Source organism: Acipenser ruthenus, chromosome 4 (assembly GCF_902713425.1).
Source record: "Acipenser ruthenus chromosome 4, fAciRut3.2 maternal haplotype, whole genome shotgun sequence".
Lineage (NCBI taxonomy): Eukaryota > Metazoa > Chordata > Actinopteri > Acipenseriformes > Acipenseridae > Acipenser > Acipenser ruthenus.
Window position 1 is genome coordinate 25,079,376 of NC_081192.1, and position 24,692 is coordinate 25,104,067.

Genomic DNA, 24,692 nt, shown 5'->3' on the forward strand with positions numbered 1-24,692 from the left:
ATTGTGTAGATTTGAAAGCAAATTGCTTCTATTTTATAGGTACAATGGGGCTTCTCAAGTGTTTGACTTGTTATGCAGCTGTTTAAAACTATGCGAATAGTTGTTGCCGTTGGTGAACCCAAGCGTTTAAAAAGATTATCAAGAAGTTAGTCCTATTCTATTGGCATGTTTGTATTTAGTTAAAAACAGTAAAAACATTTACTGTACTAAAGTTGACTGACATATTTACAGTTGTTTCCTGCTGAAGAGATATTCAGTATTGGTTTGGTCACTTGTCAGAAAAGTCAAAGTGTGTGTTTGCATGCTGGCTACTGCAGTTGTATTTAGATTCAGGAATGAATTGTAATGTCAAAGTCATACATGAGATATAATGCCTTCTGCACGACACAGTTTGTTATAATGCATGTGTCTTTGTGTCTACCAGAAGGACTGTATGGAATAGAAAACATAATCATCTTCAAGTGCTGTATTAATATTGTTCTTCTAAGCATCTGTTTTTTTTCCTCTTTTTTAACAACACAGTTGGCTGTGGATGACATACTCTTTACACATCTGACAAGTCAGCCAATTGATGTGGCACATTTGTCTAACAGCAGCATTCTTTGCAAACACAGCTTTAGTTAAGGATGTAAAAGATGTTCTGTATGAGCAGCAATATAGTAAACAATTAGTTCACACTGTACTTTAAACCAATGCCTATGGTCCATATCAAAAGTATATACTATGAAAAGAATATACTAGTATATTTGTTATTCAGAAGGATCTAGAGCCAGTCATTGAGTATTTATATAGTATCTAATACTTATGAATTTCACACTTGCTCAGCTTTAGCTTGAGAAACTCTGTATTTGTGTATGTACTATACACAGGCAAGGTAATGGTGGCCTGCTTTATCTTGGTAAATGCTTGCACAAATGTAAGGTTATTCCATATTGTGAATATAATTTAGTAACCTACTCTGTCACAGCACTGACACCTGATTAGCAGATATTACTATATTATCATGGCTATATCTTGGAAACCTCTTTCCGAAATGTTAGAGCTGTGTTAAAAGGTTAAAAGATTAAAGAGTTAAACACTGCTATTAGGATAGTGGTGCCTTCATTTAAATAAATCCATAGGTTTGTTTGGAACTGCTTGTCTGGTTTTGATTAATCTATATATGGACATTTATAAAAAATATATTATTCTACCTGCTCGAATGTAGGTCTGGTGAGTAGTGACCTACTTTTCATGACACTGACACTTGTGCATATACTGACAATATATGTATTGCTATGTTACACCTATAGGTCCCCTTGGATAAAGGTGTCTGCCAAATAAACTAATAATAATAATAATAATAATAATAATAATAATAATAATAATAATAATAATAATAACGTGCATATTGGTGGGGAACTGTATCCTACTTAGATACCTTGTTAAATATGATGTTGGGCTACATTAATATCAAGAGTAAAACAGTAGGCAAAGGAACCAGCTACTTGAGAAGCAGCATTATTACAATGATGTCATAAAGGTGGCAAAGATGATGTCATTGGGGATGGCTGTCATTAAAATGCACCTAGATCTAATCAATCAAATGTCTTAATTGCTAGAGAATTAGTAAAAGAAATTCATTAAAAGGTTTTGCTTTTACCATCATTATTAAAAGGTTTTATAAGGCAGCCTATTTGACTGGAGGCTGATGAACTACTGTACATCTATGCAGCCTATGAAAAAGATCTAGGAGTTTATGTTGACTCAGAAATGTCTTCATCTAGACAATGTGGGGAAGCTACAATAAAGGCCAGCAAAATGGTTGGATATATAGTAAAAAGTGTTGAATTTAAATCAAGGGAAGTAATGTTAAAACTGTACAATGCATTAGTAAAACCTCATCTAGAATATTGTGTTCAGTTCTGGTCACCTCGCTACAAAAAGGATATTGCTGCTCGAGAAAGAGTGCAAAGAAGAGCGACCAGAATTATTCCGGGTTTAAAAGGCATGTCATATGCAGGCTAACAGAATTGAATCTATTCAGTCTTAAACAAAGAAGACTACACGGCAATCTGATTCAAGCATTCACGCATTCAAAATTCTAAAAAAAGTATTGACTATCGACCCAAGGGACTTTTTTGACCTGAAAAAAGAAACAAGGGGTCACAAATGGAGATTAGATAAAGGGGCATTCAGAACAGAAAATAGGAGACACTTCTTTACAAAGAGAATTGTGAGGGGCTGAAACCAACTCCCCAGTAATGTTGTTGAAGCTCACACGCTGTGATCCTTCAAGAAGCTGCTTGATGAGATTCTGGGATCAATAAGCTACTAACAACCAAACGAGCAAGATGGACCGAATGACCTCCTCTCATTTGTAACCTTTCTTATGTTCTTACAGTAATACATCAGGGAGTTTTAAGCACATGCATCTAGAATACTTAAAACATCTTTATGGATAATTCTACAACTTAAGCTTTTTGATGTAAAGGAGTTTTGACCCAGAATATATCAAACATTGGAAATATTCAAGTTCACATGGTTTCGTAAGTACAAATGCTTTCAGCAATGCACTTTATTTGGATCTTTAGCCATCTTGCAGCATCTATTTTGGCCCTTTTTTCTTCTCTTTTTTTAAAGGGAAGTGTGTTGCTTTGTAGATGTGAGAAATCAAAAACACTCGCGTCTGCTTAATGGGTTTTCAGTATGGCCTTAAGGTTTCCCTTTGTTCTTTAATGAAAAATGTGTGCTGTGAGCTCTCTCATTGATTATATGTTTTGTTTTTGGTGGCTAAGAAAGGGTTGAGCCCTTGGCCCTGTGGTGTTTATTTACTTTTTACATCATGCATGCTGAGCAATCAAATGTGTAGAAATCTGTAGATGCTTCATCTTCATAGCCGTGTCATTCAGCCAAAACTGAGCCTTGCTGCCACTACAGAAAGTTACACATGTAAAGTTTATACATTTGTAATATGATTTTTTTTTGTTTGTGTTCTAAAGTATATAGAAATACATATCTAGATAGATGTAGATGTGTGCATAAAATGTTTTTTTTTTCTCCTAATGACTTTTCACAATTAAAAAATTGCATAAACAATATTTTTCTTAGCTTCGACGCATAAACTATAAATAGAGTTATATCCAAGAGCACTGCTGTAGTTATCAGTTATCTTAATTGGCATTGGGGCTGCTTGGGCCCATAAAGCTGATGGTTGAGGCCAGCTGTCAGTGTGTGGATCTAAGAAGTTTTGGGGGGTGGGGTGAAGCTGGCATCTCTTAGATGGCACTGATGACTGAAGACAGGTGCAAAAGCAATAAAGACAGGCCTGGCCACACAGCTTAGTTGCACTTAAATTGTTTGAAAATTATTGTTTCTGTTTGTTTGGAATACAACTCTTCATTTACACAGACTATTAATTCAAATATTTTTGTACTTTTACTGTATTTGTGTTTAAGTGCACAGCAAAGGATGCTTTTGTTAATTAGAAACAATTTGATGGTGCCTTTTTTGTTTTAGATTAAAAAAAAAAGTTGAATCTGGTGGTTCTTGACAATTGACTGATTACATTTTTGTTAACATTTGGTGATGGATATACTCTTTATCTATGGTATGTGTAAGGACAGTAATAATTAATTTTTTTCTGCAAACCTGTTTTTGATTTTTCTTTTTGTTCAGCTTTGTTTAAGACAGCATTGTTCAACAGGCTTGATTAAAACACTGACATTCACCGTGGTTAGCAATCAGGAAAATACTTTGTTTCAAGTGTTCTGTTTGTGCCTTCCTCATAATAATCACCTCCCTTAAAGATATGTTCCCAACTTAACCATCGTTTAAAGGACTGTCATTGAGCTACAGATCCTTTTTAAACATCCATGCAGTATTAGAGTTCCTTAGCAAGGAATTTTATTGCCCAGACTGATCAGTTGTGAATCAGTAGTTTCAACACAAAAAACACAGTTTGTATATTCTGTGACCTGTAATAGGAAGTACTTTCAGATTGTGGTACCCAAAAATATAGGCTAATTGCAGCTTTGAGAGATAAATTGCTGTTGAAGAAGAAACACCATTGAATGAAAGAATCTTTTGAATTTTTTTTTTTTGATAGATACTTTTTCTTGAGTCACAGACAGTTTTATCATATTGTGCAGCATTTATGGCATGAAACTTGACATTGGCCTCTGCTCAACTTAAAAGATATTAGGGTATTGCCAACTCACAAGACAAGCTTCATACAAGAACTGCTGATACTGAAAAAAATGCCGTCACTTTGTTACTGTGTGGTTCACAGTTCTCTTAGTATTAGCTGTCAGGGCATGACTTAGCACGCTCACATTAACAGCCATCATATTGTGCTTGGGTTACAGCAGCATTAATTGTTTTAAAAAACAGTGCATTCAAAATCGTATCAAAGCAGATGAAGTGATCTCATTTGTCAGGTCTTATATTTTGTTTGGTAGAGGATTTGGGAATATACTTTAATTTTCATAGGAACGATAAAATTAGTAACTACAGATTAGAGAAAAATATATAAATAAAACAATTAGAATGTAGATAGACAGATAAACTTGGTATTACAACAAAAAATGTTTTCATTGTCTTTGTTCCACTTGACAAAATATGAGGTGAGTAACGTAGAGGGAAAGGAATGTAGTCCTACAGAGAAGTGCTTGACCTTGTCTTTAAAGTAGAAAATGTTTAAAAGCTTCAAGAGACCTGTTCAAGCAGGTAGTTAAAAGATAAAAAGTCTCCATTGTTAACACACATTTTTATTAATGTATTTATTTATTTATTGTAAAATAAAATCATCCTGTTTTATGTATGAAATCCTCCTAAAAGTTTCCATAAGTGTGAAGGTATAGTGAGAGTCCATTGGACAAAACAGTACTCTCTCACTATCCGTCTGACTTTGAGCACTTTTGACTCTTTTAACACTTTAAGTTTTGCACTGATTGCATAAGAAACTGAAGTTCAGGGCAAGAAAGCTTTTAGGGGTGCTGTATCAAGCTTTCCCACAAGCAATCCTGACGAGCAAAGCCTAGAGCAAGAGAGAAATAGTCTCTGTGCTATTATAAGACATTCATTAAGTAGCAGCTGCCTATTGCACCAAACCATTTGGTGGTTTTGAGATGCTGACCTGAAATCTGTTATTAACTACAGAAGCCCATTTCGTCTGTCACCCCACATGAAGTCAAACTGCAACACAAAAGAGAAGCCTGTGATGTCTTTAAAACATTCTTTTCATATTAAAAAAAGAGTATCTTTTTACATACATTTATATAACGTAATTTTAAATATGAAAAGAAAATCAGTAGGAGTATGTGAGGTATTTATAAAGTATTTGTCTGAAAGATACAATTATGTTTTGTGGCCAAAAACTTAAATTATTTAAATACCGTCACAATTAAGTCAAGGTCCACCATTGTTTCCATTAATAAAAACTACAGATACGGTAGAAACAATGCCAGCAATTATACAATTATGTAGTTTTCTGGGTAATTAAGCAATAATTGCTTGAAGTGTGTTCTTTAAATATGGCTAGAACATCTGTATTGTGCTTTCACTTAAGGTAATGTGCTGTGAATAAAATTATTTTGGAACTAATAATATATCTCTGCTTGTTTGCTAAACCACATCTGCAAAGCTGTTCGACTTGATTTACAAAACATATGAACCAGGAAATTAAATATTCCAGTTCACCATCATAATTAAAGTGCCAGATTGATCCAAATCTAAACACGTTATGTACGTCTGTCTAGTGCTACATTTCTTTCTTTCAATTTAATTTCTAAAGTGAACATGAATGTTTTTTTTTTGTTTGTTTTAAAGGACCCTCCTTCATCTGTGTCACTAGGACTTCGGATGGAAGAAATGATCTTCAACTTAGCAGATACACATCTTTTCTTCAATGACTTGGAAGTAAGTGTTTGGGTTTTTTTGTTTGTTTTTTCTATATATAAAGGGACCTGAACACACATTTCTTTATGCTTTAAACAAAGTTGAATGTTTGAGTGTACAAATGTGTAGTTTATGCTTCCACACAAATTTGTATTTTGCCATAATTACTTTAGCATCCTATTTAGTTAGCTGTAATATTTAAGACCCAGCTTGAGATATAGTCACAATACAGTGCACACATTACATTACTAGCAACAGCAGACCATGACATATTTAACTGAAGCATCAACAACCATTTAATAGCAGGGTGCCTATTTCTCAGTTCTGTCCTACTGCGGTAAAGTATTACCTTTGAGCCCATGGGACATCATGAATTTTTCATGCGCTGTCAGTCTGAGTGTCCAGTGACTAGGCCCTACTTCTTTCCCCCAGTGGCAGGTACAATTTGTCAGGTTCTAGTGTTTCTATAGTTGCTCTGTCTGTCTGTGTGTCATGCTGCGTGTGTTTGGTGTCACTGCTCATAAAAAAAACTGTGTTCCTCAATCATGATATGAAATTGGGTTCTGGTTTTGTGGCTCATGTAAGATGCTGTAAAATATGTTCAGCTGCGTTGAGTGCTGTGTATGCAGGCAGTGTTTGGCATCGCGAAGCTCTGTGGGTTTACCTTGTAAAAATGAAGCCACTGGCTTCCAAATTCCCTCAAATAGCTCAGTTTCTCTAACATAAGAACAAAGGCAATAGTTTATTTGAAACGCAAGTGTGAAGTAAGTTGTGGTAAGAGTGCCAAGACTCATTAGTCACTATGGTGGTGTGCTTTCTAAAGAAAAGGAAATAAAATGTGTGCTACTTCAGACACCAGCATGAATCTGAAAGATTCAAATACCAGTTGTGCTGATCAAAGTTAATTGGCAGCAATTGGCTTTTAAATATTTCCTGATGTTTCCCTTTGCAGAATTGAGCAAACTGCACCTTATTTAATAGATGAGCCACAATCATTTAAAAAATGTCAGTTTGTGACAAAGTTTAAATGTGGTTTGTTCAACATCTGTCATGTATTTTGTTTCTTTTCATCTGTGATGAAACTATTCACAGATGAACTGGCAGCTCACACTGCAGTAAAATTATTTAAATGTGCCTTGCATATTTTTTGCAGTATCATAGTAACGGAATTATTTCATTTTGTACTGTCAGATTAAAGGCTTGTTTTCTGATAATAAAAATCTTAAACTGACTCATAAAACCTGCAAGAACAGTTTAAACTATACATACAGCATTTCACAGCACTTAAAAAAACAAAAGGGGGTAGTATGACCCCTATTTATTACTGTTTTAACTGTGTAAAGACATGTCTTTTTAAATCTAGTTAAAAAGTTGTAAATTCTAGCTATGTTCAGTATTATGTTATATAATTATTTTAAGTATTTTTTCCTAAGTAGAAAGAGAAGCAGTTACTGTTCCAAGAAGTATTATTTATGTCATTTTATGTTGATTTAGATGTTTGTTGTTTTTTTAACCAGAAACTGCTATCAAGTCAGACTCGTGTTAATACAGGAATACATGTTAAGTTTAAATAGTGTAAATCAGTTATTCAGTGTGCTTTAAAACCTGTGTTACGACTGCGTACATACAGCTTTGAAGTCTTGGCTTCATTCTTCTAAAAATAAACATTTTCCCTTTTGACCTTGTTTCAGTTGCATTGAAATGGTTGCCTGCAACACGGCCATATTTCTATCAGGAAGAAGAAAAGACAGACATTTGTTCTGAAGGATTCCCTAAGGGAAATCCTAATTACAATACTGGCACTCGTGATACGTGTGCTTGTTTCTGCCATCAGAAGGAACAATATTAGCTCACGAAACTGGAATGCTGTGGTAATTCATACTACAATTAAACATTTTGTGGTAGTAAGAATCAAGCATCATGTCAAGATTAAATTATAGAAATTACAATTTACAGCAATTAAAGGTGAAGCTTACAAGTCAAATTGTTTCAAGCAGACCTCATGGTTAGGTTGAAGTCTGATACAGTATGTGAACATGTACCAGAAACCTGTCTTGTAAAAAAAATAAAAACATAAAAATGGTGCAATGCTGTCTGATACAGACATTAGAACTTACTGTATATATTTTATTTTGAAATATTTAGTTCTCCCCGTGGATATTAATAAATACCCCAAAACACAGTCTATCATACACTGCTGTGCACAAGTCTTAGACATGTTGCATTTTTCTACTCTGATGCATTATGAGCATCCACAATTTACTCAAAGCCTCCACTAGTCTTTTCTACTATTATAACAACCTTGACTTGCATAAAGAAGGAAAAGCATTGAGTGAAATAGCTCGCATCACTTGATTTTCAATGTGTGGTATCCGAAGCATAATCAACAGGTACAGAGAAACATCATCGGTAATTGACAAACCCAGGACTGGAAGCTGTCTAACAAGGATGAGCAATACTTGAAGATAATATCCTTAAGAAATAGAAAGAAGACAAGCGTTGAATTGACAACAGAACTGGCAGAAGGCACAGGTGTCATTGTCTATGCATCAACAGTCCAAAGCACCTTTGACCATTGTTCCATAGTCCAATTTCTGTGTTCTTGAGCATCTTTTAGCTTTTTAGTCTTGTTCCCCTTTCTTAACAGAGGTATTCTTACTGCAACACATCCTTTAAGTCCTGATTTCAAGAGTGCCCTTCGTACTGTTGATTTGATGGACAATTACACCTGTGTTGTCAATTCAACGCTTGTCGTCTTTCTATTCCTTAAGGGTATTATCTTCAAGTATTGCTCATCCTTGTTAGACAGCTTTTTGGGTCTTCCAGTCCTGGGTTTGTCAATTACAGATGAGGTTTCTCTGTACTTGTTGATTATACTTCGGATACCACATCTTGAAAATCGAGTGATGCAAGCTATTTCACGCAATGTTTTTCCTTCATGCAAGTCAAAGTTGTTATAATAGTAGAAAACACTAGTGGAAGCTTTGAGTAAATTATTGATGCTCATAATGTATCATAGAAAAATGCAACATGTCTAAGACGTGTGTGTGTGTGTGTGTGTGTATATGTATATGTTGTTATTTTAATCACAGGGCTGTGTACACATACAACCTGGAGCTATGTATAATAGGAAGGGATAAAAGCATTCCTGTCTTCTATCATTCACTGATTCTGACAGAGGCTTTGCAATAAAAGCAGTGATTATATGTGGGAATGTGGCTTCTCTCAGCAAGGCAGCAGATTCTTTATATGGGGGAATCAGGTCATCCCAGCAGGAACCAGTACATCTTAAAGGAAAAAGAACACCAAGTATGGAGGACAGAGTCGTGGTAATGACAGAATAAGCTGGTCATGGGGAGTTGACACAAAGGCTTAAATTGGTGCAGCAGCATCTCAAAATACACATACCTGAGGGTAGACTTGTGGCACATGAAATATGAAAGGCATACTGCTTTAGTCATTTTTATTGACCTATTTAATCAGCTGCAGCATATGTCTCATATTTATATACCTTTAAGGAGTGTGGCAGTGTGACCCCACCTTGTGCGTATTGTTTGTTTATATGTTGCATGTAGTGTGTTAAATGTTGGTGTATAGTCATTGGTACACGGGATATAAATGGGTCTGTGTAGCATGTGTGATAAAATGTATACTTGTATTTAGCCACGAGGGTTGCACAGCACTTCATGTGCTGATTAAAATGTAGTACTATGTGAGCACGGGGAAGGACACGTAATTAATCCATGTGCAGTTGTACCGAGATTCTAATTGAATGATTGATTAGCAATCAAGTCTTGGTACAACTGCATAAAAGACGCACATTGTCACTCAGCCGGGGTTGGGAGTACAGAGAGGAGGTACGGGGAGATAGAGAGGAGACAGAATCTAAAAATAACAATTGCTAAAACGTGTTGGATTAGCCAGCACGACACTTACTTGTTTGTCTGTCTGGTTTGTTTGGCCCTTGTGCCTTTTTGTTTTGTGGTTGGTATAAAACCCTTAATTTCATTATTATTTAATAAAGAAACCGAGCGCTTTCGCCTCTCGGTTTTAACCTGCAGCTGCTGTGTGTTTGTGTTCTTCCGGGACGGTGACGTCACCACTGCAGCCATCCTGCCACAAGGAGATATGTAATTTGTCTCTTCATTGCTTGTACATTTTGCAAACAGTTTAACAAAATCAGACAGACCACGTAAGAACTAGGGTTGGCAGTGCTCTGGGTTTGCTGGCTTCAGCTCCGGTGGCTCAGCTCCATCTCCAGGCTGGCTCCAGAGCTGAAAGAGACCCCCTGCTCTGGCTCTGTAGCTGCTCCGCTGCAGCTCCGCACTGCTGCTCCAGCTGCGGCTGCTTTTACCTGACTCCGGCTCCCAAGCCACAAAAAATAGTGCAAACTAGGATGGTATCAATCAATCAATCAATCAGTCTTTATTTTATATAGCACCTTTCATAGTGGACCACCATCACAAAGCACTTTACAAGATGCAGTAACAACAAGAAAATCCATAATACTTTAAATACAGAGAAATGCATAATACACAATACAGTAAAAAAAAAACAATGCATAATACAATACAGTGAAAAATGCATAATACATGAAATAGAGTAAAAAAAAAAAAGCATAATACATTAAATACAGTGAAAATGCATACTACATGATATAGTAGCATAATACAATAGTTCCAAAGAGTCGGCAGGTCAGCAAGTTGAGGAGGTACTCGGAACCTCTGTGATGAAGGTTATAGGGAAAGTAATCCTGAACTTTACAGGTAGCCAGTGCAGTTGGGCAAGACGGGGGGTGATGTGTTCACATTTTTTACATCTGGTAAGGATCCTGGCAGCGACATTCTGAACTAGCTGCAGTCAGTTTATGGTGCGTGCCAGGAGACCACCATAAAGAGTGTTGCAGTAGTCGAGTTGAGAGGAGACAAATGCATGACAAAGTATCTCCGCATACAGGACGGACTTTGGAGATGTTTCGAAGGTGGTAGAAGGAACATTTGACCACGGAGGAGATGTGGGCATCAAAGGAGAGGTTGCTGTCAAGAAATACAGCAAGGCTTCGTACTGTGGGGGGAAGGCAGCAGCAGACAGTTTCCGAGGTTCAGGGCAGCTATCTTGAGATTCTTAAGTTGAGTTTTAGATCCTACTAGGAGGAGTTCAGATTTGCTGGTGTTCAGCTGAAGAAAATTGGCAGACATCCAGACCTTGATGTCTTGAATGCAAGCCAAGAGCCGGACCATGGCAGAGGGGCTTCCAGGGTTGAGTTTTAAGTAGAGCTGGGTGTTGTCAGCATAGGAGTGAAACATGAGGCTGTTTTGGCAGATGAGGTGACCAAAGGGAAGCATCTAGATATTGAAGAGAAGAGGCCCAAGAACAGATCCTTGGGAGACACCATAAGTGACTGGGTTTGCGACACCGCTGCATCAAGCATAGAAAACAGATTGCATGCATCCGGATAGGTAAGAGGACATCCAGGAGAGACAGGTTCCAGAGATCCCAGCATACCTCTGAAGGTGGTCAAGAAGAATGTCATGATATATGATGTTAAAAGTGGCTGTTAGGTTAAGGAGGACAAGCACAGAGGGAGCATCAGCATTAAGCAGGAGATAATTCACAATCCGGAGCAGAGCAGTTTCAGTACTGTGGCTACAGCCCTTTCGAGAGTTTTGGAGAGAAAAGGGAGATTGGAGAAGGGACGGAAATTAGATAAGTCAGCCGGGTCGAGAGAGGGTTTTTTGAGTACCAGCATAACTCAGGCAAGCTTAAGGGCAGCATGAACCAAACCTGAGTCCAGTGACATGTTGAGAATGTGCATAATGGAAGGAGCAAGATCAGAAGCACAGAGACGGACAAGGTTGGTCGACCAGGGGTCCAGGGGGCACGTGGCAGTAGTTGATTTCAACAGTAAGCCGGAGAGAGGAGAGAAAGAGGAGAGGGCAGGAGGGGCAACCGGAGGAGAGTCAAGGTGGTCAAGTAGTAAACTGTGTTCGTGGCGGGAGAGCGCAGAATAATGTTGTCAATTTTGTTCCGAAAGAAAGAGTTGAAATCATGACAGGTAAGAGAGGAGGATGAACGGGAGATGGATCTGTCAGTGGCTGGATGTAGGATTTGGTCAATGGGCTTAAAGAGAACATTGGGTTTACCGTGTCCCATAGTTATGATTTCAGAGAAGTACTGCACCCTGGCAGCAGCGAGCGCATGCCTGTAGCTACCAAGATGCTCGGTCCAGATCTCTCTGTGAAGCGTTAGTCCAGATGACCTCCACTTGCGCTCAAGCTTGTGGCAGGCAGACTTAAGCAATCGAAGTTCGAGGGTGTACCATGGGCAGTTTCGGTCTTGCTTGACGGTGCTGGTTGTAAACGGGGCAACAGTGTCAATGATATGATTAAGGGTAGTGTTGTAGAGGGTCACCACATCGTCAACTGAGGACGGGAGAGTACCAGTTACAGGGGATGAAGAGACACATTCGGAGAGTTTCAGAGGATTCAGCAGATTCTTGAGACGGAAAGAGACAGTATCAGTAGCAGAGAAAAGAGCAGGGAGATTAATATTAGCAGTGATTAAGAAATGGTCAGAGAAAGATATCTGAGACGGAGATTTGAGGGGTCAAGACCCTTGGTGATGAGCAGATCCAGGGTGTGTCCTCGGGTGTGAGTGGGGACGTTGACAGATTGAGAAAGTCCAAGACAGTCTATGTGTTGAAGTCGGTCGCTAGGGGGGAGGAAGGCAAGTCAACATATATGTTGAAGTCACCTAGGAGTAGGATTTTTTTCGGTAGAATCACAGTAATCCCGATCGCATTTTGATGTTTTGAAAAAACCAATTGCCCAATATAATCCAGATTAAACACAGAAATCCGATTTACCAAAGTTTTGAAAAACCGGCCCCTGGTGGTGAGCAGATCCAGGGTGTGTCCTCGGGTGTGAGTGGGGACGTTGACAGATTGAGAGAGCCCGAGACAGTCTAGAATCGTGTTGAAGTCGGTCACTAGGGGGGAGGAAGGCAAGTCAACATGAATGTTGAAGTCACCTAGGAGTAGGATTTTGTCAGTAGAAGTGCAGACGAGGGAGAGGAATTCTGAAAACTCGGCAATAAAAGCAGAGTATCATTATTTATAAAGTTTTTTTTATTCTTTTATTTTTATTGATATTGCTTGGCATTAAGTATTCCAAGATGATTAAATGTGTTTTTGAATAAAAGAGATAAGAATATAGAAATCTGGTTTTAAAGCTTCAATGTTTTATTTTCTTGTGCAACTTTAAGTACCTGTTTGACAATCAACATATTTACAACATAAAAACATCTGTTTAAACGTTCAAACATACAAAGTAGAAAACAGTATAATAAAGAGAAACAAAAATCAGTGAAATATTTCGAAATAGTTAAAAAGGGTAAGTAAAATATTAAATATGAAATACTAGAGAAAGGAACATATTTATATTAGATTATTAATTGGAAATACTAACACTACATATTAAACATAAACATTTTTTCCATTTAGTTTGACCTATTATTTTTGTACACTCGTGTTCAATTATGGTGCCTTCTAGCAGTTACTCCCTTTGTCAGACACCGAGTTACTTTTTCCAGTTTCCCCTTTCTCAGTCCTTACTCAAGGATAGGTTATGGTTTATCAGAGTGATTTTTTTCAGCATTTGTGGAATTCAGTGTTGTTCTCCGTGATTAGGTCCCCTGCTTTGGAGAACAGTTTTTCACTTTCCATTGATGCTACAGGCACACAAAAGGAATGACGTGACAGCTGTGCCAACAAAGGCAATGAATCTTTGCAATTTTTTCAATAAGCGAAAGGGTAGGAGTCCAAAGCCTCTCTCTTCTTTGCTGCATACACCTTCAGCTCATTGTGCAAAGCAGATCCTTTCATGTTATCATCGTCTTCACGGCTGCTGTCTGAAATCTCATAAATACTTTCAGATGTACAAGCTCTCTTGGGTGGAACTGGATCACTTTCAGGAGGTCCACATAGAACCTTTGGTCACAGCTTTTTTTTTGCTCATTGTCGAAGAGGTTTTAAATCGTGGACCGAGGAAGATTGATATCTGACAATCAAGGTCATTCTCTAAGCTTGATAACATTGTTGAGATTTGACTCAAAAGATAGCCTTTCATCTTCAAGCCAGATTCTGTTTTAGTTTCAAGCTGTCCAAGTGCTCTGCAAATTCCAACCACTGTAGGCACAATGAGAGATGCAGTTGGATACTTTGCTCTTGAGAGAGTTGTGGTGGCTTCCTGGAATGGCTTGAGCATCTCACACACTTCTAGGAGCATCTTATGTTCAGCAGTAATGTTTAGTGCTGGTCTTTTCAGTTTCACAGCTGCAATCTCTAATTGTTCTGCTTGCTGGACCACTTTTTCAATCATTGGCAAGCTTGAGTTCCATCTTGTAAAGATATTTATTTTACTGAAACTTGCTTTCCTTCCCTAGGAAAAATAATTTGCTGTAGGCAGAGGTGTAAGCTGTGTGCCAAACAAGAGCGCCGTTTCAACTTCAAGAGACTGCAGCACGTACAACACTGGCTCCACTGTCAGTGACAGCACATAACACTTGCTTTAAGTTAAAGGAGTCCAGCACATTTTGCACAGAGTAGGCAATGTTCTTCCCAGTATGGGACTCATCAGCAGTAATGCAGCCCATGCATTTTACAGTTAAATTTCACTCCTGGTCAACAAAGTGGCATGTCACTGCAAGAAACTGCTTCTGATTTTTGGTATAGGTCCACAGATCAAAAGTAATGGCAGCATGTGATGTAGACTTTAGTTCTTGTTTTAAAGTACCCACAATGCCAGAGTATGCATTGCTCAACAGTGTTCCGGAAACTGTTTTTCTTGAGGGTGGTTGGTATCCTGGACAAAGCAGTTGCAGGATCTTTCTGAAAAGATGAAAGTTCCAATCAAACACTTTGTACAAAATCTCTTATGCAAAATGAAAGTTAGAAAATTGTCCTTTAAAAACAATGCTTTCATAGTAACAGTAATACATGAAAGAAGGTGATGCTTAGAATTGTTTTATGCATATAACTATGCTTAACAATACTGTAATTACTATTGAAAAGCTTTGTAAATTTTATTTTAAAAAAGTTAAATGTGATGATAAAATATTCAATAATGGTCTAGTTCTATCCTTCTAAAGTAAACAAAAAAGAGATAATAAACTTTAAAAAACCTTAAATTCATCTAAAGATGAAAATGACAAATGAAAATCAGTTTATTATTAGGATAATTTTCTGTTGACAACTAGTTAATAATAGGGCTGAGTTTTTTTCAGTAATCCTTTAAAAATACTTATATTCCAAAAGTACAGATTAGTTACAGAAATAACTTTTAAAGTATTGGTAAATATATTGTTTTGCATAACATTAAGCCAGTAGCCACACTGGAGTGTTTTACATCTTCAATAAAGTACTTATGTTTTAAGTTCTAATGTGAAATTAAACTACTTACACAATTCAGCAAATACAGTATATTGTGAGCATATTAGTTTTAATATGCAACTCTTTATATTGACAAACACAATGTGTTTGTCAATATAAAGAGTTACATATTAAAACTAATTTTTCAGCTGGCTTACTTTTACTAATACCTTTAAAGACTTTTAAAATGTAATAAATGCATTTTCTTCATCTCAATTTTAGTTATCAAATAAATAAGCTTTGGAGATGTTCACAATTAATACACTAATGTAACAATACTGTGGACAATAATAATAATGTAACAATACTGTAGAGTATTTCAATATGAATGAATATTATTATTAGGGCTTCTGTTTTTTAGGTTTTATTAATTGTATTTTTCGGTGCTTATTTTTTAGCTACTTTCGAGTTTTATGTAAATCTTTTTTTTTTCAGGGCTTTCATTTTTGATATACTGTATGAAATTAGTGTTTTTGGTTACTTTCCAAAATGCTTCAGCGTTTTTTTGTTTTTTTTTCTGTCAAACTATGTATAGTAGTAACTCGACAGTACTTGCACACTTAAGTTGTACCTTCTTTCCTTTGCTGTCTTCCACAACAAAATCCCTATGGTCACAGACACATTCTTCTGGGGTTTTTGTGTGTAGACATTTTTGTACATTTCACCACAATTCTGTTTTAAATCCTCCGTATCTTAACTTTAATACACCTTTAAATCCCGCTAACAAGCCTCCATCCTGATTGTAATCTCGTTTTAAATCTCGCAAGCAGAGTCTCCAATAGAAATGTAGAAATGTGTTGTCACTCAGTAGTTGGGGCGGGTTTAAAGTATTTAGAACGAATCAATGATAGATGCGAGTCAGGAAGGCGGGACATTGCCCAGCAGCACTGGGAAATGTATTTATTATTATTTTTTGTAGTAGGTTTTTTTTTTTTTTTTTTTTTTTGAAAAAGGGTAAAGTCAACGTGAATTGATTAACCATTTCCACAGTTTTCCCGGTGTTTTCGGTGTTTATTGGCTATCCACAGATTTCATTTTTTATTTTTGTTTGTATTATCAGGTTTTATCAGTTAAAACCGAAAATCAGAAGTCCTAATCATAATATAATAATTAATATTGCTTTCTATATAACAATATGTATTTCTCCAAACTGGGCATATTTACTACATAACAAAAAAGATCTTTAACATAATAAAGTAACAATTTCTTACCTAAACGAAGGTGTTTCTACAGCAGAAAATGGTTGCAGATCAAGAGCAATCCACTCCAGTATAGCTTTGTCAACATCTCGTTGTTTTTCTGATGAAATTTTAAAAACTCCCAGATAGAATTCCAAAAAAATCTTGTAGCTGAGGTTGCTGTTTTTTGTGTTTTTCTTGCTCCTGAAGTATGTTTTTGTAAACATTTGAGTGATGTCTTTCCAGGTGCCTTTTCTGATTGAAAGACTTCTCACTCAGATTCTCATGACACAGCTTGCACTGTTTTCTGCCATGCTGTAACTGTTGAAAACAACTGGCAGCATCTTTATAACATTCCTCAGTTTGCTCTCCCTATCTCCCATGTTGATATAGAGAATACTGAAGTGGTACTGATGCAAAATGTTACACTGGAGCATCTGGGGGTGGGGCTAATGCGATGGTCAATCAAAAGTTGAAAAACAGGTTTATCATCTTAAGTAAACAAGAAGTGAAGTTATGTTGGAATCAGGGTTGTGGAGTCTGGGGTGTGGAGTCAGGTGATTTTTTGGGTTGGTCAGAAGAGGCCTTATCATTATTTATGTGGCAATTCAGGGGCAGGGGTCCCCATGACTCCAGCATGTCACCTTAACTCCCTGGTAACCAACTTTTGGCCAATCAAAAGTCAGGACATAATTTCTGAAAACAGATTGCTGTAAAATGAGGTGAATTTAGGCAGAGCAGGGGTTTGGTTAAAATGACATCATTTGAAAATACTTCTAAGAGTGCAGAGAGAAATTAGACCTTCTTTTGCACCTGTATATTTTACAAGAGATGTGCACTGAGATGATAGAATCAGTTCTGGAACTAAGAAAGGGAAGGTGTCATAAGATTACAATAAATAAAAATAATGTGTTATTTACTAATAGCTGGTGAGAGAACTGCTTTCATTTTATCACCCCCAACACATAACAATACCTATGAAGTTACATGTTCTGTTAATTCAAACTGGACTTAATATATCAGAGTGTTTAATGTAAGGTAGGAGAGTGGAGCAGCTCCACGACCTCAGCTCCAGCGCCAGGCTCCAGAGCACACTGGTGAGCCTGAATCCAGCTCCAGCACTCCAGCTCCAGCTGCGCTCCGGCTCCAGCACTCTAGCTCCAGCTGCGCTCCGGCTCCAGCACTCCAGCTCCAGCTGCGCTCCGGCTCCAGCACTCCAGCTCCAGCTGCGCTCCGTCTCCAGCACTCCAGCTCCAGCTGCACTCCGGCTCCAGAGCACAGCTGAAAAACTGGCCAGCTCTGGATCCGGTTCCAGGTCTTGAAGCTGGCTCCAGATTCCGGAGCCGGAGCACGGCCAACCCTAGTTACAACAAAGAGAAAAGCAATCATTGTATTGACTTTAGTGACAAGAAAAATAAGAATGAAATGCATATTTACCTATTATTATTCACATATTTCAATAAAATATAAGAATGTCCTCTGTCATTTGATCCAAATATCATTAAATGCATGCATTTGATACTAAACAGGATTTTCATCTGTCAGCTGTTCCAGGGTCTGCTCAGTGCAATGACAAACTTGCAAAACCACAATCACTATTGGTCATTTACTGACAGCCTTTTGCAGGTAATCTCTCAAAATAAATAAATCATGAAGATTAAACTATACTTTTAACCCCTAACCTCAAGGGCAGGTTTGAGGAACATTGGTCCAGGGCAGTACTGTATTGACAAGGGAAGAAAATTGAGACCAAAACTGTGTATGCCTATTTCATAAAACATTTTAGAACTCTTCATGGGCTGTTTTAATTCCCTGGTTGTTCATCCACAAATTGTAGATTGGAATGAAGTGGGCTTCAAGAACACCCTTTGTTTCCCATATCCTGTGCCTGACCCACAGGTAATCTGCACCCTTTTCTTCATCGCAGAGTAATTGTGGTGGGAAAGTGGAGAAAATGTGAGGGTCACGAACCGCAGGGCAGACAGGGATGACAGGTTCTGCAATTGAGTGCCAGCATTGAGAACCTGCGAACCATAGTTTCAACTTTTTCACATGGAATTAGCTTGTATGCTGGTAGGAATGTTGTGATGATTGCAGTAATCGTTCATTGCCGTGTCAGCTTGAAGCTCACCTGGTTGGGAGGCAAGTACTGTAGTGTAAATAGCCTGGTCTAAGTTTGCTCAAAGCAAAGAAATCTAATTTACCTCTCAGATAAAAAAAACAAAACAATAATAATAATAACCAATGTGAAATGTAATACTAATGTTTCCAAATTATTTGTAATAATAATTTTCATTTTGACATTATGCAGCTTTCTGAAGCGTTGTCACCGGTAACCTTTTCCAACAGGAAGAATCAGGCAGTCAATGCTGATTGCTTAATGACAGATATATGGAGAACAAAGGAAGCCCTGATAGCTTCTTATGAAGTGAATGAGATCCAACTAGTCTGAACTGACAAGGGGAAGGTAAATTAGAAATGAAAACAGGCTGGTTTGTAGGTTTCATGTATTCATAGAAAGGCATATTGTATTTTTTCAAAATGCAGTACCAGTATTTCCATGACATTTCTGAAGAGATCAGTGTTTTACAGTGCCCCATGCACTTACGTAGAAACACAAAGTAGCTGCCTTTGCAGAAAAGAGACCTTAAATGAGCGTGGGAATTTAACAATTGTTAACCTCTGCTAGATTACAGCTGAGATACACTTGTTTTACTGAAAGGTAAAGTTTGCACTATATTGCCTATTTTGGTGGACAACACTCATCTTCATTCTAGCAGTCCGTCACCTCTCACAAGCATATTGTTCATCTCAGAAAAGTCTGCTTGTGACAGTAATTACGTGTCTATATTTAATAATGCAGTGCTCCCCCGTAGTCGGGAGCTATAGTTAAGAGACCGTGCTATTTGTGTTCTGCTTCATAACGAGAATACTAGTGTTAGTGTAATGGCATTATGGGGCAAATGGGAGCCATGACCGTACCGCCTCATAACCTGTTCCGCCGTATAAAGGGCTGCTTTATAAAGGGGAAGCACTGTATGTAATTTTTGTAAATATGTGCTGCACATGGTTATTACTTTTATACAACGCTGTTTATTAAATCTCAAGGGTTGCCGCATATATTTGTACCACATTTTACAGAATTGACTGTAAACGAAGTAACTATAGGTGTTAGATTTAAGTGCATTATTTGAATGCCAGAGGTGTTTAGTAATTATTAGAGGTCGCTCATTATTTTTTTTTTCTTTTAACCTTAGCTTTGGAGGTCTAATAACAAAATAAATCCAAATTGTTGTGTAAATTGAACTGAAAGGAGTTTTAAAGGGCATGTATCATGAAAAGTGGATAACCCAAGTACAAGAATGCACTTAACAGTAAAAGCAAAACAAAATAAAACTTGCAAACATAAGAAACAACAGGTCTTCTATATATTTTAGGATTGTTTAATGTTAGGGATAATATGGACTGCAGTAAAACTGTGACTGATATTTGCTGTGTTGTTTTATTTTGTATGCATAGTTTCTTTCAGTTGGTACTGTTTTTTGTGATTTTTTGAATTTTATAACACAAATTCACCCTATGCAGTGTATTTGTGTGATGTCCTTGTTCTTGTTTATATTAAATGATGGATTTTTATTACGGTAGTGTTGTTTCAGAAATGTAACCAATAGGGAGAGCAGTGTACCTTCAAAATAATGTATTTGCTTACGATTGTAAGTCGCCCTGGATAAGGGTGTCTGCTAAGAAATAAATAATAATAATAATAATATCACACTTGGAACATAATAAGCTATCACTTAGACTACTTAAGATTAACTTGTGACAAAGAATTAGATTTCTGGACTTTTCACAGTAAAAATGATGGGTGAATCACCAGCATACAATTAGTGCAAGCTTACAGGCCCAAGAAAATGTTTCAAATAGTTATCTCCACTTGAAGCCCACAAACCCCCAAAAAACAAACATTGAAAGACAAACACAGGGTGTTTAAGAAGAATTGTTGTAATATATTCATTACTATGCAATTAGTAGATAATTGGGCGATTGTTGTTTTAGAGATTTACAACTAAATAGGTTTCTGGAAAAGGGTTGGGTTGTCTAATGATGTTAACTGTGTAATTTTAGGTTTTGGCTTTGCCTTTACATACAAACACTCCCCCTCTGAATCAGAGGATTAGAGCTATTTGTGGTCGATCGGGAGAAACATTGTTATGTCTGTCTTTCCCAGGACTCAGGCTATTCTTTTTTTCTTCTGCTTGAGCTGTGTATTACAAGGGGGGAAAACAATAATGTGATTTTACTAAGAAAACCTGAATGCTGGGCCATTCAGTGAGCAAAGCCTGTAACAAATTGGTGGCACCTTTGCATTAGATAAACGTTCATAACTTTGTCCTGAAACAGATTATACAAACAACTTAGAGTTCCTGAACCATGTCTTCAATTGGCAGCCAATCTTTTAAAATGTTAAATTCACAGCCCTCCTGTGAGGCCATATTGACTTTCTTTTTTATTTTCTTATCTGAAGTTGTTGACCTCAGGAGAGGAGGAGAAGGTTATGAGGTCAAAGTCTTTTCCTCTTTGGATCTTGCGGCTTGCTGGGACAGGCTTGGCTGGAGAATGGATGCATTAGAACAGGGGTTGGGGGGGGTCAAGATTTTAATTCTGTTAAGGAACAGCTGGTTCGAGTTTCTCCTCACTACTCTCTCCCCTCCCTTCCCAACAAATCCAGGGAGATGAAAAATGTGTTCAGAGGGGAACCAGTAAAACAGAAAGATTTATGGTCTAAAGCCCTTGCTATTACCCTGGCATAGCATTAGGCAGGAATGTAATAACGTCAACATTTGGTCAAGTTCATATGAAGTTAAAACTAGGAAGTGGTTTCTGTGTTTTGGTCTCTTTTAACAGTCTGTTGAAACTTAATTAGAGAAGGACTTTTATGGGAAAAACTTGGTTTGAATTATAAAATATCGTAAAGTAATTCATTTTAAAAATGGTAGTATGCATTTCATTTTAATTAAAAATGTCTACTGTATAAACAAAACAGAGACAAATTAAGGACAGGTGTTTTCTTTATAATACCTTCCAGGACATAGTAACATTTTAAAATGGTATGTTGTAACCTAAAATAAATATACATTTATGATAATATACTTAAAATATATTCAAACAGACCTTAACTTTCTTTCCAGAGTTGGCCAGCATTTAGTTTACAGTAAAGAAAAATCAGCTGCACAGTTATAACTACAATAACAGTTGTTAAAACTTGAACTTAAAAATGAAAGTAAGTGGACGGTACTGCGGTAGCAACATTTGCTTATGCTTGGGTATAAAAGCATTTCTATCCCTCCTCCAGAGCTGGGTTGGATATTAGAGCAAGGCTACATATTATACTTCTGAGGGGGAAAAAATGTGACTCCTATAAAAGGCTTAATGCAAAGCTTGCTTTAGATTTTCTGTCTGCTTTCCCCTGAAAAGTTCGCCTCAGGCTGTGTTGGTGTGTGGCTCGGCAGCAATCAGAGGTCATAATTTCATTGGTGGTTAGCATCAGGTTAAATTTTTCTAGTACGTTACATTAACCAGAAAGTCTGTTTTTTGTTACTGTGTACACTGAATCAACCAAGGGCTGCAGGATGTTTTAGGTACTACAGGACTCTGTAAGGAGCACATGTCCTAATTTTTCATCAGATCTTTGTTCTTCCCTGGACACGCATGGTAATTTACATATGGATAAGTGTAAATAACTAAATAAATGATATTAAAATCTGCAAATATTCATATTAGAGATCATGGTGGTTTGGTAAGGGAGCCACCTAGTGGTGGCCCAGTAGCCTCTAAGTTAGTGATGTACCCACTTATTTATGTATTGTTTTAATAAAATAAAACCATCGACTTAACATTTTATTTTTTAATTTATTTTTTTTCTGTAGGAATGTGATCAGGTCCATATTGATGACGTGTCTTCAGATGACAATGGCCAGGACTTAAGGTACGTTTCATCTGTGATCCTGACATTTTACCTGTACAGTTTGCTGGTCATTTTTGCTGATTCAATAAATATAAAAATAAAAATTGCCCTTTCTCTTGTTTTCAATCATAGCACATACAACTTTGGCACAGATGGTTTCCATGCAGCGGCAACCAGTGCAAACCTCTGCCTAGCAACTGGCGTACGAGGAGGAGTGGACTGGATGAGAAAACTAGCCTTCCGGTATAGACGAGTAAAAGAAATATATTCCACCTACAAAAACAATGTTGGTGGTAAGTTGTCATCCCAAATAAGTATTGTTGTTGGTTTGTCAAAAAAAAAGTAACATGTAAGTAAACATTTTACATAAACTTGGGAAAGGTCTGCTTCATCTTTGTATTTTACTTTAACAGTTTCAAATGTACAGTAGCTTCAAGATTTAAAATAAAATAAAATACCTGGTAGACTTTCCGACTAAACAAGCTTTCTTGTTACATTCTAGGTCTGCTGGGTCCAGCTAAAAGGGAAGCCTGGTTACAATTGCAAGCAGAGATAGAGGCCTTGACAGATTCCTGGTTAACACTGGCACTTAAAACACTCTCATTAATTCACTCAAGGTAAATGGATATTTTCAGACAAGACAAACAAAAGAAACTATATATATATATATATATATATATATATATATATATATATATATATATATATATATATATATATATATTAAAAGAAGTGTAAGAGACCTAATCTTGTCATATATCTCTTTTAATCACATAAAAAACATTGATCTCAGCTCCACCAACCTAAAACTTTTGACCCTACTCTTTCCTATGTATTATATGATGAACTAACAGGGTCAATAAATCACCCCTGGTGGAAAACATCAACACCAGTTAAAGGACATTTAAAACTAAGTCAGTAAAGGTTAATCTAATGGTCTATAACTCCAAGAACAACCCAGAGAACAGTTGTACTGCTAATCTTTTCTTTTGCTTGTTTTTAACCGTTTCTTTTTCTTATAGGTCGAACTGTGTGAATATTCTAGTCACAACGACACAGCTCATACCTGCCCTGGCAAAAGTCTTGCTCTACGGACTGGGCATAGTATTTCCAATCGAAAATATTTATAGTGCAACAAAAATAGGTAAGAACTAATAAAGATGTTTTTTATTATTATTAACTGATACTGTACTCTAAAACAGTCTCACTGTTTATTCTAAGACGTTTCATATTTATTTTTGCTAACTAAGCATTAATACTGGTAATAATCCCCCCCCCCCCCCAAAAAAAAACTAGGAAAAAAGGGGGGTAAATCAATTCATAAATGTTATATAGCATTGACAAGGATTGAGAAGGAAACTCATGTGTGCATGTGTGTGCATATTGTGAGCTCTAAAGATTTCTCATCAGTCTTAATGCAAAATAAATAAAATACCAACATTTTTGAAAATGTTCTAGTTTTATACAGTTCATTTATTGTGTTGTATAAACACAAGTGTGTACTCTATGGAAAGCAGATTGAAACATATTTTTGTGTGATTTTGTTGTATGGAAAGTAGAGACATACGAGATGGTTGATGTTCAGTTCTAAGGAAGGGGCCTAATCAGACTTGGATTATTTTCTTGGACCCAAGCCTGAATTGGGCCTCTCCTTTTTCAGCTGTACATATGAAACCACTTCTGCAAATGTATGTCATTCCACAAAGACTTATACTGTGTATACATGTATGTGTGTATGTGTATATATGTATGTATATATATATATATATATATATATATATATATATATATATATATATATATATATATATATATATATATATATTTATAATTAGAGGTTGGCATGGGTACCCAAAAACCCAGGTACCCATCGTGTTTTAAATTACCCGATCCTACCTGGGTCTCTCTTTACTACCCGGGTAGCCATTTATTAATTTGAGAATTTAAAGAAAATGTAGGAAACATGACAATGCAGTTGTAAGCGCAGGTCTCTGGCCGTCATAATAAAGACAACGTTAAAGCAAGCTTTGCATTAAGCCTTTTCTTAACTGACAAAATATCAATGTTTTACAGAAAACAATAACACAAAGCAAGCCGCAAGTACACCTCAATAATAATAACTGCAGCAACTATTCTTATCAGGAACTAAATCAGAAAGAAAACAACATAACAACATCCTGTTGGGTTTATGTCAGTGATCCATTAATAACCGTGTGGCTTCCAATACAGAATGCTTTATCTACAG

General features: G+C 36.8%; 1 protein-coding gene across 8 annotated transcripts in view; it reads left to right on the top strand.

The window, feature by feature from the left end:
• LOC117399737 (eyes absent homolog 1) overlaps window positions 1–24,692 on the top strand; it is a 52,977-nt gene that overhangs the window by 22,569 nt on the left and 5,716 nt on the right. For all 8 annotated transcript variants that reach the window (XM_033999095.3, XM_033999104.3, XM_033999097.3 and 5 more), the window contains 5 exons: window positions 5,809–5,898; window positions 22,410–22,468; window positions 22,580–22,740; window positions 22,950–23,064; window positions 23,470–23,591. In XM_033999095.3, the coding sequence (XP_033854986.2) occupies window positions 5,809–5,898; window positions 22,410–22,468; window positions 22,580–22,740; window positions 22,950–23,064; window positions 23,470–23,591 (547 nt within the window). The remainder of the gene's footprint in view (window positions 1–5,808; window positions 5,899–22,409; window positions 22,469–22,579; window positions 22,741–22,949; window positions 23,065–23,469; window positions 23,592–24,692) is intronic.